Source organism: Clarias gariepinus, chromosome 1, assembly GCF_024256425.1.
Source record: "Clarias gariepinus isolate MV-2021 ecotype Netherlands chromosome 1, CGAR_prim_01v2, whole genome shotgun sequence".
Taxonomy (NCBI): domain Eukaryota; kingdom Metazoa; phylum Chordata; class Actinopteri; order Siluriformes; family Clariidae; genus Clarias; species Clarias gariepinus.
The window spans coordinates 2,872,202-2,886,117 of NC_071100.1; the positions used below are offsets into that span (position 1 = coordinate 2,872,202).

The window sequence follows — 13,916 nt, forward strand, 5'->3', positions numbered from 1 at the left end:
CTATCATAGGTTTATGGTAAAGGATTGAGACAGAATATCAACCAAAAATCCAGAAAAGCATATGTTATGATACTGTAAATTTCGTTTTTTGTTTTTTTTTTAATGCGCGTGAGATTCGCCTTTTTTTCCCGTTTCTGGGATTAAAACCCGCCAACAATATGATTTTTGGCCTTTAACGCGCTCCGTAGAATCTCAGTTGCGCGCGCATAACCCCTCGCGCGCGAGCCCTTTTCCTAAATTCCGTTTTCTCGGGGGCTAAGGAAACGCATCCTGTTGGGGGAACCAACTTCGACACAAAATGCGAATATAAATCTAACTTTACCGCGGTGTCTGTACTTCCCCATCAGCATCTGTTGTGCTCTTTCATGGCAGGAAACCATATCGCTGTTCATAAATGCAAACTATGTTTTTATTTCTCTTGCACATTTATATAATTAGAGAGAAAACATTTTCACATTTTACCTGGACTTCATCAGCTACACGTTTCTGTTGTTGGTTCTTCTTCTCCTGTTTTTTTTTTTTCTTCTTTTTCCCTCTAAGTGTATTAGTGGTCCAGTGCTGCCACCTAGTGGACTGATGTATGGAGAAGAGTGGCAGAACAAAGAGAAAAGGGACTGGGCTGACACTAAATTCTCTCTATTAAATCAGTTTAATTTATAAATGTGATTAGGTGTCCATATACTCGCTGTGATACATTCAATAATGTGATACTATGCCTCGCCTTTGTAAAATGCTCAAAAGCACTACATTCCCATTTCACATTTTTACTCTCCAACTGCAAGACATATATAATCTATTATATATGTTTCCCCTTTTTTACTGAAGTTTTTGATTAAACCCTGTGATCCCCATGACAAACGTGGGTAATACCTAATAATTTCCTTTGGGTACTGCCTAAACGATTTCCAATCCCAGTACATCATGAATATTATAAAGACGTATTCCTGTCTCATTATCATCTTAACATTTTGAGACATTTTTTTGTCTTTTGACTTTGCAAGTTTTTGGACTCAGCTGTAAAAAAACAGGACGTGCTTACTGACTGTGATTTTTGAGAAAGTTCAGCTGGAACATCAGCACCCATGTTTCCTTCTACATGGCATGTACATGCCTCAAGCCAGAGAAGAGTTCTCTGTTCAATACCATTATGCCGGGCGATTTCATACAGTATAATGTCTTGATGACATACTGACTTTGGCTTTGGAATGATAAGAATCAGCACTCTACACGCCTACATGATCAACAATCACCCTCACAGCACTCAAACTAACAGGATATCAAACCCAAATATGTATTGTGCAAAAATAAACAAACTGGTGCACGAATAAACCAATATTTACAAAATATATATTATACACATTCCACAAGCCTCTGGAGGCAGCATTATGGTCTGCTATTGCTTTACTTGCTCCGCAACGTTATAATAATGAAATGAAATTAGCTAATGGATGTACTGAATGACTGGCTTATCACACCTATGGGTGTATGTACTGGGCCTGCACAAATTTGTATCAGATTTGGCCAGGGGATGCAAGGGTAGCCAAAGGGGTAACATAACAGCTGAATTATCCAACCAACTTCACCCTTTTCTAAGGATTTTTTTCTTTTTACACAACATCTATCAATCAACAACTCTTCTAAATGTGTTCATGTATAAGCTCTTTAGTTACATTTTCATTATGCAAATTAATTGAATGCATCTGACCTACACAGTGCAAGAGAAAACTGCTAATTTTACCAAAAAAAAAAACATTTTTAAAGTTTCACAGAGCGGTGGTGAACATCTTTGCGAGTTCCAATATAATAGGGCATAGTAGGAAGAATACCATCACTTGTTTGGCAAATACTGGAGTCTCGTAACGGTCTGGTGCTCGTGTGTCTGGGGAAAAATAATGGAAGCCAATAATATAAATATACATATATATTATTGGTGGAACCTTGGATTACGAGAATAATTCATTCTGGAAGTGGGCTCGATTTCCAAAACACTCGTAAACCAAATCGAATTTTCCCATAAGAAATAATAGATACTCAACTTAATTGTTTCACAGCAAAAAAGATAAATACATAAAATAATTAACACAAAATATAAAGTAAAAATAAAACAAATTAACCTGCACTTTAGCTTTAAAAAAAGTAAAAATAAGTGTATCCGTTTGTGCGTGCAGGTACTGTGTGTGTGTGAATCTAAAGTAAGCTCCCCTTTCCTCCTTTTCATCTAACACAGTTACCCTTTCTTCACTCTTTTCACACACATGCGCACACAACAGAAACACTGTTTTATTGGGAAAAATAAACACTCGATTGAGCGACACACTAACGGAATCTATGCTAAAAAGTAAAAATAAAACAAATTAACCTGAACTTTACCTTTGAAAAAAATCGCGACAGAGCAGCATTTCTGTGTAGAGCAGAAAGAAAAAGTGTGTGTGTCTATGAAGGCGAAAGTAGGAGGAGTCTTTGTGTGTGCACACAGACACAAAGAGCGCGTGCACACAGACACAAAGAGCAGGCTGAGTCTTGAGCAGAGAGAGAAAATGGATCTTTAACCTCTCTAATGAGGCTTTTGCATTACACGCGCGCTGTACACACACACACATATAGACACAAAATAAAATGACGTCATTGCAGTGTTGCGGATGTTGATTATACCAGTAAGAGACATGCTAAGACCCAGCAGGGGAGATGATTACCCACAGTTCTAACACGCAAGAGAGAGAGAAAAACCATTGGCACATGTGTGATCATGTTAAGTCCAGTGAATTTCTATACTTTACAATGATTTTTAAAGCTCGACTTAGTTTAACACCTTAAAGGCAAATAGTTCAGATAAGATTTTATTGTCCCTTTGCAGCTCAGGTAGAAACAATTGTAGGGTAAATACATAAACTGCATATATTCATAATATCTTCATGCAGAGATAAATGTATGTGGAAAAACTCCACTGGACATGTTTTTTTTTTAATCTGTAGTTCTTCTTCAATGTAAGGTGCCTGAACGGAAAACTGAGAGATGGTGGGACCAGCTGAGCAGTGGTGGAGGATCAGAGAGCACATAGTGTGGTGCTGGGTGTGATTATAGTTAAGAGATAAGTGGGTGCTGGGCCTTTTTCTATCTTTACAGGCAACGTCAGTGTTTTGAATTTGAATTTTTTAGGTCAATTTAAAAAATATTTAATAGTTTTCAAGTCAAACATTCATTTGACTGTAATTTAAACCAAAGCAAAAAGCCATAAAACTGTAATATATCTGGAAACTACTTGTCTGTCTGAACTTTTTTCTCTCCCATATGGATGCGTTGGTGTGTTCTGAGATTACTCTGTTGAGTAAATCCTTTCCCACACTGTAAGCAAACAAATGGTTTCTCTCCTGTATGAATTCGATGGTGGTGTTGGAAAGCACTACGCTGTGTGAAACTCTTCCCGCACTCTGAGCAGTGATACGGCTTCTCTCCTGTATGAATGCGCTGGTGTTGTTGGAGGGTACTTGATTGTGCAAAGCTCATTCCGCACTGCGAGCAGTAATATGGCTTCTCTCCAGTGTGAACGCGCTGGTGTAGCTGGAGATGACATCTCCGATTGAAACTTCTCCCACACTGCAAACAGTGATACGGCTTCTCTCCAGTGTGAACGCGCTGGTGTGCTTGAAAATCACCCTGTCTGTTAAAACCTTTTGCACACAGTGAGCAATAATAGCGCTTCTTTCCTGAGTGAACACTCTGATGTTCCTGAAGAGTTTTCCTGTATTTAAAGCTTTGCCCACACTCTGAGCAGCGATATGGTGTCTCTCCAGTGTGAACAAGTTGGTGCTGCTGGAGGTTACCTCTCCGACTGAAACTCTTTCCACATTGTGAGCAGTAATGTGGCTTCTCCCCTGTGTGAATATACTGGTGTAGCTGGAGATGACATCTCCGATTGAAACTCTTCCCACATACTGAGCAGTGATACGGCTTCTCTCCGGTGTGAATGCGCTGGTGCTGTTGGAGATGACTTGTCTGACCAAAACTCTTTCCACACTGTGAGCAGCGATAAGGCTTCTGTCCTGTGTGAGTGCGCTGATGCGTTTGTAAACGACCCTGGGAAGTAAAACTCTTCCCACAGTATGAGCAGTGGTGAAGGTCTGTGTGTATTCCTTCTTGACTGGTTATAGTACAAAGAGTACTAGCAGTTGATTGATCAGTACTGGAGTCTCTTGTGAGTGCCATGTTCTTCTTCATCTCTAGAAAAGTAAAAAAAAAAAATCCAAGTCAATTTACTGAACACTACAAAACCCACTTTCTTCTCTTTAACTCACTGCACCAAAATGAATAAAAATTTGGTGATCTATTGATTTTCCCAACTACATGAGAGGTTTCACAATTGTAATAGGGCCAATACATATTGTTCTATTAGTGTTTAGGGACACCAAGCTGTTTATTCAATAATTGCATGTTGGGCAGCATATATAATATTTAGACAATTACTGAAAGTAGGCAATTTTATGTTACAATGACTTACATAAATAAAATTAATTAATTTACATTTAAATTACTTACATATACTATAAACAAAGCAAAGTTACTTATTTTTAAGACAAATAAATGACAAGAAATTGGGAAATGACCCACGATGGAAAAAATATTGCTTTTTCTGGCAACGATGACAAATCCAAGGCATTGCATTTATATTAGGAAAAGAAACGATGTGTAAACTGGTTGCAAGGAAGCCAGTCAACGATCACATCATCACGGCCCATTTTTCTTTTAACCCACAATCAAACAACTGTCATTCACATCTGGATCAAACAAACTCATTTTTCTGGACACCCAACAAGCCATGAGCAATAAGGTGTGATCATTGGTCCATTTGCATCATTGGAACAACTGTGAGAAAATTGAGAGTGCCTGGTTTCCTTCTGTGAGAACACTGACCTCTGCATTGGGAAAGACATCTGTATTTTTCCAGCACAAATTGATCAAAAAGAAGACATGGTAAATGATATGCCAAATAGATCCACACTTAATGAGATTGACCATGTCTGCATCTATCAGTGATGGATGACAGACTTGCAGTCCACCACTGTAACCAAACAAATCCTTTTCTAAATCAAACAAAACGCAATCTGCCGCAGCACAGAAGAAGTCCTAAAATTGTCCAACTTTTCACCATCAAGAAACTTGGAGAAAGGACCAGGACACTGCTGCCACTTTTGCCCTTCAGCTTTCTTACCAGTTTAAGGCTCTGGCTGATATGACGGATGTTGAACCACAATGGTAGTGATTAATTAATCAAGCTTCTGCATTCATGGAGTTCAGTGCCATGGAGACCAGTGTTAAACAAGGGTGCATTCCTTCACCCTACCTGTTTCTGCATGTCACTTTTGATGAGAAAAACCAAGATTAGATACAGATGCAATCAACTTGGACAAGCAGAGCTACCTCAATGATCTTGATGTTGCAGGCAACATCACCCTACTTGAATGGTCATCATAACATAATAGCACATCATTCTCACCACAGTAACCCTCTCTGCTGAAACGTGGAAAGTTCTCGTATCATCTCGTATCACTCAGAGCGTGAAAGTCTTCCATCAACATAGATTTAGACAGACACAGCACAAATAATACTTTGACCACACCAACAATTGCCATTATTTCTTCTAGGCACACTTGCACACAGTTTTAAAGTACCTTAGCAGGTAAGTTGATGAACATGTTGAAGAACTAACCACAGATCTTCTCTGGATATAAGCTGCCTACCCCATTTGCCAAAATGCAGTCCCAAATTTGCAAGCAACCTCAAGCAGACTTTACTGTTGCCTGCAGACCCACTGAACCGCTCTCCAGGCCTTCAGCAAACATTCTGTCTCTTGCTACAGCCAGATAATTCACATTTTATCTCATCAGTCCCGAATGCCTGCTGCCATTTTTCTGCACCCCAGTTCTTGTGTTTATGCGGATAGCTGATTACTTAGCCTTGTTACCACATCGGAGGTATGGCTTTTTAGGCCACAATTTTTCCATTTCCAATTTTTCTCTTCTGGCCAGATTTCTCCAGACAGATGTGTGCACCTGGATCCCAGTAATTTCTGCCAGTTCTTTGCTGATGGCACCGCAAAACATCATCTGATGTCAAAGAGAAGTCTTGGTCATAAGATGTTTTTTGGCAACTGTGAGACAAACCTTTGTGTTCTTTTTGGTCAGTCGTGGCTTTCACCTTGAAACTCTCTCATGGATGCCATTTGTGCCCCCAGTCTCTGTCCTATTGTTGACTCATGAACACAGACCTTAACTGAGGCAAGTGAGACCTGCAGTTCTTTAGATGTTACTTTAGGTTCTTTCATGGGATTCTGGATGAGTCGTTGTAGTGCTCTTGGGGAAATTTTGGTAGGCCGGCTGCTCCTGGGAAGGTTTACCACTCTTTAAAGTTTTCTTTATTTGTGCACAATGGCTTGCACCATGGTTCACTATAGTTCCAAAGCCTTAAAAATGGCTCTGTAACCTTTTCCAGACTGATACATGTGACTTACTTTGTTTCTCATCTGTTTTTGAATTACTTTAGACTGTGCTGCTTTTTTAGATCTTTTAGCTTGCTTCACTTTGTCAGAAAAAGTTCTATTTAAGTGATTGATTCAACAGGTCTGGCAGTAATCAGACCCAGGTGTGGCAGTTGGATGTGTTACTTTTTTACATAGAGCCAGGCAGATTTTGCACTGTTCCAGAACAGCTGACCTTCGTGTCCTAAAATAACAACTCATGTTTTCCGTTGTTACCTAATTATGTAATGGCATTATATATATATATATATATATATATATATATATATATATATATATATATATATATATATAACAGTATTGTTCTAGAATGTAAAAAATAAACTACCAAACAAAAAACATTTCATGAAGTTGTGTCCAAACTTTTGCTAGATCTTGTTTATTTTTTGTTAAATGTGTTATTTCATAGTTTTAAATACTGAAAAAAATCACAAAACATTGAATTCGAAGTGTTTTTTTTATTTAGATATAACTTTTAATAAAGTACTATTATAATCTTAAGTGCTATTAAATATATTCATAAATCAACATCATATATCAATATTCAAGTTTATTTTGATTACTATTGCTCTTTATAAATGCTTTCCATTAATGCCACTCTTTCTAGGGATGCACAAGAAATGAGACGTTTTTAAGATGCAAACTTTCTATTGTTTTCTGTTATGATTAATTAAAGAGAAGCCTTTAATTTCACATGTTTAAATTCCTCATAACTTACATAAAAGCACTAATGACACAACTAAAGCAAAATATAAATTGGAGATGCTATCATTTAGAATCTTGTTTGATTTATTCATATGGTTTAAGCCCTAGCTATCAGCACTAATCACTATTCTATACTACTGTAAATAGAGTAGGATCCACTTAGTAACCCATCTCACATTAACTCACCTTCTCTCCAGGTGTTGTTATTATCTCTAACAGTCTCTGAAGAAACAGCTACATGTAGAGATGATTTCAGCTCAGATGGATAACCAGAGTCCATGCAGAACAAAACCAAGTTCTTCTTCTACTTTTGTCTTGTAGTGAGGTTTTTACTGCCACCTACTGGACTGTATGTTTGGCAAACATTAAAGAGCTGCTCACATTGACCACAGTGCATCTTGAAAAAAAAATAGAATATCATGAAAAAAACTCAGCTTTTCATTAATTAATTTACAAAGTGAAACTCAACATTCTAGATTCATGAAATAAAATATTTCAAGTCTTTGTGGTGTAATTTTGAACCATGAACATCAAAGATCATGCGTCTAAAAAATATTGTATCTAATTTAAAGATTGAGTAAATTACTATTCATCATGTAACTGTGTATCTCTTGGTCTAGTTCAGTACACACATGGGAAAGATCACTGACTTGAAAGTTGTCCAGAAGATGGTCAACACCATCCACAAGGAGTGTAAGCTACAGAAGTTGGTATATTGAATATCTTAAGAAGGTTGTCAAGCAAAGCTGATTCAATAACTTGAGAGAGCTTAGCTTCGAAAGGAGTGAAGTGAGGCTGGAGTCAGTGCATCAAGAACCACCACACACACGTCTTTAGAAAATTGGCTGAATAGAAGTGCTTGGTTGAGGTTATTGCTGTCAGGGGTGGGGGAGTATACTTTTCCCCTACCATTGAATGTTGAGATGGATGAAGATCAGATTACATTTTATGACAAAATAATCTTGACATTCTTGCTACTTCATATAATTCACACCAGATGTGTCTAATGATTACTTTATTTAATTCAACTCTTTTTTCACTCACATTTAAGCATGGGTTATTTTACCATAATGATACCCGGCCGTTATTGTAAGTTTTAAAAACAAATAAATGATCCGATACCTTCATCACAAATACACAGATGATAGAGTGTTAGAATGTTCTTTAGTTTATTCACAGAAAAGGAGGTATGTAAGTTCTGAGCTAAATGCCAAGAGTAAACACCAGTCACATGTTTTATATATATATATATATATATATATATATATATATAGAGAGAGAGAGAGAGAGAGAGAGAAGTATGTGAAAGTTAAGAATGCTCAGGGAAAATATAAAAAAAATTCTAATAGTAGTCATACAATAAAAGTTTTAAATGGTGACACCTAAGTCTAGAATAAGTCAATGTGTACTTTTACACTTTTTAAAGTAAAATTAATTTTGCTCTTCTCAATTACAACCATAGTGCAACTAAGCTAACTAATAATACTAGTAGCATACTGTATGTGCATGAACATCTGGAACTATTTCCATGAGACAAAATACAGTAAATAAACAGGAGAGAGCTTCTGTGCCAACATTAAAACATGTAGTCTCATTTACCACTCTTTCAGGGATTTAGCCAGGACAAAAAAAAGAAAAATGTCTTTCATCTTTTAATAAATGATGCAAATCTACACAGCAACAGTAGCATTGTTTGAGTTTTAGCGTGCATTTCTCTGAGAAGAAATACAGTCAGGTACTGTCAGATAAAGACCAAAATATACTGAAGAAATCTCTCATCATTGTTATTATTCAATAAAAAAAAAATGAAATAATACTCTTACTCTGACTCAGATTGTGTGAATTAATAGATAACCCTAAACTTCAATAGCTAGCATGAGCTTTTACTGAGTTAGAACTAGCCCACTTGTCATTTTTATAAATATTCATCTTATTCATTACATACTTGTATAGTCTGAATTGATTTTTAACTAGGTGACCTCATGTGGCCACTTTGACTGGAACTGAAACCACTGGTACAAGAAACTTCTTTAAGTTTGGTACTCTTGCCAGCTAAGCCAGTCACATGTTTTAGTTAGTACATGATGAGTTTTAAAAGCTACCATGATTCATTTTTAACCACAAATAAATTTAACAATGATCAGAAAACACTCCCATATACAGTAGTAAATTAGCCTCTTCTTCTATTTTGCAATTCGTTTCACAAGCTGCTTGTCTAGACATGCGTCCAAGTGCGTTTACTCTGGAGTACAGGAGTGTACATGATACTGTGCTGGAATCAATAACACTTTATTATAACAAAATATTTGAATGATCTGATGATCTGTAATTTCACAAGCGCTCTGGTCATTGATCGCAGTCCTTCTGTACTATCACATGCGCTCCTCTACTCTGGTGCCATGCAAACAGCTGCAGCAGAGGAAATAATTTGTAACGGGATAAAATTTTCACAGGGGACTGTCACCTCTTGAGTCTGGATAAAACTAGGCGTAAAAATAAAATCATTAAGCACACTAGTGAGTGTTTCTCCATCTGGAGTGTTGTAGCCTGTCTGTTCACATAACCCTTTTCAGATGATGAGGTATAGCTATACGCGGGATATCACCAATCCAGAACTCAACTGTTACTGGGCAGGTTTGGTGAAATTTTAAACAACAGCGGTTTCGTCTGTGAAATCATCGCTGTAGTCTGAAATTAGTAAGTTGAGTAAAAATGCCTTCGCAATTATTCTGTGTATTCTGCATGGATGGTTTGGTGTGTTTCGAGATTACACTCTTGCGCATGCATACGATGGTGGTGTTGGAAAGCAGTAAGCTGAGTAAAACTTTTCCCGCACTCTGAGCACTGATACGGCTTCTCTCCTGTGTGAACGCGCTGGTGTCGCTGGAAAGTAATCGACTGAGCAAAACTCATTCCACACAACGAGCAGTGATACGGTTTCTCTCCGGTGTGAACGCGCTGGTGTGTTTGAAAGTTCCCCTCCCTGTTAAACCCCTTTCCACACACCGAGCAGTAATAGCGCTTCTTCCCAGAGTGGACACTCTGATGTTCCTGGAGCGTTCTCCTGTACGTAAAGCTCTCCCCACACTGCGAGCAGTGATATGGCTTCTCCCCCGTGTGAACACGCTGATGTGTTTTAAGAGTACCACGCAACGTAAATCTTTTGCCACAGTGTGAGCACTGAAACGGCTTCTCTCCAGTATGAATGCGCTGGTGTGTTTTAAGTGTACAGTGGTGGGTAAATCGTCTTCCACAGTCTGAGCAGGTAAACTGTTTCTCTCCTTTATGAATTTGGTGGTGTTGTTTGAAGTTACTCAGCTGATTGAAACTCTTTCCACAATCTGAGCAGTGATACGGCTTCTCTCCGGTGTGAATGCGCTGGTGTAGCTGGAGGTTACATCTCTGACTGAAATTCTTTCCACACTGTGAGCACTTATAAGGTTTCTCTCCAGTGTGAGTCCGCTGGTGTGTTTGTAATCGACTCTGGCAAGTAAAACGCTTTCCGCAGTATGAGCAGTGGTGAAGGAACGTGTGTATTACTTCTTCACTGGTTATAGTACAAAGAGTACCAGCAGTTGATTGATCACTACCAGAGTCTTGTGTAGGAATCTTGTTCATCTCCATCTATAAAAAGGAAGAAAAAAAAATCCAAGTCAACTTAATGAACACTCCTTGATTCGATTTGATTCAATACTGTAGCACAGATGGTACCTTTCGGATGTCTCAATTATGTTATATTACTTACAGTAAATGTTATTGGGTTTTTTTCCCCCTGCCAATACACTACCATTTAGTAGGTGGCAGTATTATATCACCACCACCGCCACCCATAAAAAGAAGACACACATAATTCATTACTTATGTCCTTGTGGAAGATGGAAACAAACAGATTTTAATTAAATCATGAATTTTAGACCATTTGACTTCTATAAGTTTATCTAAATAATTATAAAAGTGTGTGAATCGATTCTGAATTAAAAACTGACCAACAAAAGACCAATTAAATCGCACAGCTCTAAAAAAAAAAAAAATAATTACCACTTCTTATTTAGAGTTCATGGGCAGTTGCTGCAATAGGGCCACCTACTGGACTGGAGGATAACATTATTTAAACACCATGTATCGTAAAATCAACAAGATAAGTGAAACGGCGTTTCAATGTAAATTTAGAACCTTTAGTATCAAAACCTGTAAGAATTAATATTATTCAATCAAATCACAATGGCCAAAAATCTAATTCAAATCAACAGCTCCAGGTAGAAAGTCCTGTTGTAAGAAGAAAATAGCTCTCCTTTTCTGTGAATGACGATCCTGGCCGAGGTGGCGCGAAGGCCCAATGTAGTCATTTCCATGAACATTCAGTGAGTGGAAAACGCCTGATCCTTAAAAATCCACTTACAGACGAGACGCGTCTGTCCACCAACACCAGTTGCACATTACAGGAACTCGGCTGGGAGTTATTGCCACATCCCCCGTACAGTCCAGACCTCGCTCCCAGCCACTTCCTCCATGGCCTGGGAAGCCAGCGTTTCCGATCATGGGTCTGGCGTACTGAGAAAACTTTCCACCTTGATGGTGTCCAATCTAGTGAAACTCTGGGATAAGTGCATTAGTGTAGCTGGGGATTATATAGAGAAATAAAGAGAGTTTTTCAGTACTGTGTTCTGTTATTCTACAAGTCCCGCTTTGACTCAAACGCATGTTGTTCAAACATTTTCGTTGTTCATGTGAAATGTATTAGTATACAAAGGAATTCATGAAGTAATATTTGATGTAATATTTGATCTAGGGCTGCAACAACTAATCGATAAAATCGATAATTATCGATAATGAAATTCGTTGTCAACGAATGCCGTTATCGATTAGTTGGGCTGCTCAGGTCACTGAGGAGCGCGAACACAAGATGCACAAATACACACAGATACACAGCCGCTTGGTGATTGTTGTGGTTTTCAGCGAATGCAAATATCAGTATATTTGTGACTATTAGCTTTTTGCATTTCTACAGTTTTTTTTATAGTCCACTACAAAGTTAACTTGTAATTTACTGTGGTTTTACTTATGCATACAACATTTTATTATACAAAATTACATTATTTTAGCTGTTTATATCTTATCAACTGAATATATCAGTGTATTTTTTAAACTGTGTATATATATATATATATATATATATATATATATATATATATATATATATATACATACACTACATTTCTATGTTTAGGTTTAAAATGTCAAAATTAAAGATTATTAAACTCTATATGTGGCTTTTGCATTTTTAAAAGTTTATTTTTATACATAAATAATACCCTGATTTATGTTTTTTTTCATAGCTATAAGCAAAATATCAAATTAAAGAAGCAGTTAGGTTTTATCCGATTAATCGAAAACATAATCGCCCAACTAATCGATTATCAAAATAATCGTTAGTTGCAGCCTCAATTTGATCAGAAAACTAGTATTGATTTTTAGATATTCGACACAATTTCTTTTTTTTTTATATTTTGCAAATAACAAATGAAATGTCCTTTTATTGTACCTTTAAGTAATAAACATTTAGCATCCATGAATTATGGCCGATTATTAAAAATATTCATAAATCATAAGTCATAAGTCTCGACTCTTGAAAATTTAGTTTTTGTTCTTTAAATAGGACAATCCTTATTTTTTGGCTATACACTTTCTATAGTTTCTCCTATAAGAGTTAAAGCCAGTGAGCAGCACTTGACTCTATTCCATATGAAGTAGAGATGCCATTTAGGATCCAGTCAATAAATGATTCCTAACCAATTTTACTTTAACTTACCTCTGGATTTGAAGATCAGCAGATTTCTGATCTCCAAAATTTAGTATTTCTTATTTGATCAGATCTACCAGTCTCTGGAGAAATAGCTGCATGTAGTGATAATTTCAGCTCAGCTGGGTAACTCCATGCTCACATGCGGGGGAAAAAAAACAAGTACTTCTTCTCCTGTGTCTTGTAGTAAGATGTTTCAACACCACCTACTGGACTGGATGATGGGCGCACACGCTAAAGATCTACTCACATTTCCCTGGATTTTGTTCAGTAACCCTAAAAAGTCTCTGAAATGACCTTGTGATTAACACAAGGTCCTAGGAGGTGCTCTGTTTCTCTAGATCTTCACCTCTCTCTCTGGCTAGTCTAGGGATCCAACACCTACAGAATCAAATTTTTGATTAGTAGTGTGAACAGACTATTGGCAGAAAATGTGTACAATAATACATATTTTAATGTAAGCAAAAAAGAAACTGACTCACTACTTGATCTCCGTCTCTGCTGATATGATTTCATAACAATGCCATTCACTGAAAATGCAGCAGAAGCAAAGAAGGTCAATCTAGCCTTTTCTCAGTCTTTTAGGTCTTGGCTATCCCAACAGACCTCCTCAGTGGCATCTGCGCTTGCTTTAAGTTTCTGAAGTTTCTGTTTAAACTCTCACCTAAAATGCCTCATCAGTACTATGTTCTGTTTTTTATGGATTTTTAATACCCCATAGTTTGATAAGCACAAATAGTCAACATCTAATCTTTTTTAAAGAAGTGGTAGTCTGACATACCATGAATTTTCCTGCTGGCCCATCATGCAGACTGTGGCCCACTGCTGACATTGTACACCACAATAATCCTATCACATGGTACCACAGTCAGACAGTGA

General features: G+C 37.3%; 1 protein-coding gene across 1 annotated transcript; it reads right to left on the reverse strand.

Annotated features, from left to right (window-relative positions):
• Window positions 1-3,255: 3,255 nt before the first annotated feature.
• Window positions 3,256-13,412, reverse strand: LOC128536819 (zinc finger protein 850-like). The gene is made up of 4 exons (XM_053510625.1): window positions 13,047-13,412; window positions 9,965-10,861; window positions 7,424-7,541; window positions 3,256-4,217 (listed from the first exon to the last, which is right to left on the reverse strand). Exons 2-4 carry the CDS (start codon window positions 10,859-10,861, stop codon window positions 3,256-3,258), a joined length of 1,977 nt encoding a protein of 658 aa, XP_053366600.1. The 5' UTR covers window positions 13,047-13,412.
• Between the last annotated feature and the right edge of the window lie 504 nt (window positions 13,413-13,916).

What these genes read in the sequence shown, in the direction of transcription:
- LOC128536819 (XM_053510625.1), bottom strand. Translation starts at nt 10,861, where the DNA reads ATGGAGATGAACAAGATTCCTACACAAGACTCTGGTAGTGATCAATCA. An exon ending in TCCATGCAGAATACACAGAA is followed by an intron (nt 7,542 to 9,964) that starts TAATTGCGAAGG and finishes AGACAAAAGTAG; the next exon opens with AAGAAGAACTTGGTTTTGTT. An exon ending in TAACAACACCTGGAGAGAAG is followed by an intron (nt 4,218 to 7,423) that starts GTGAGTTAATGT and finishes TTACTTTTCTAG; the next exon opens with AGATGAAGAAGAACATGGCA.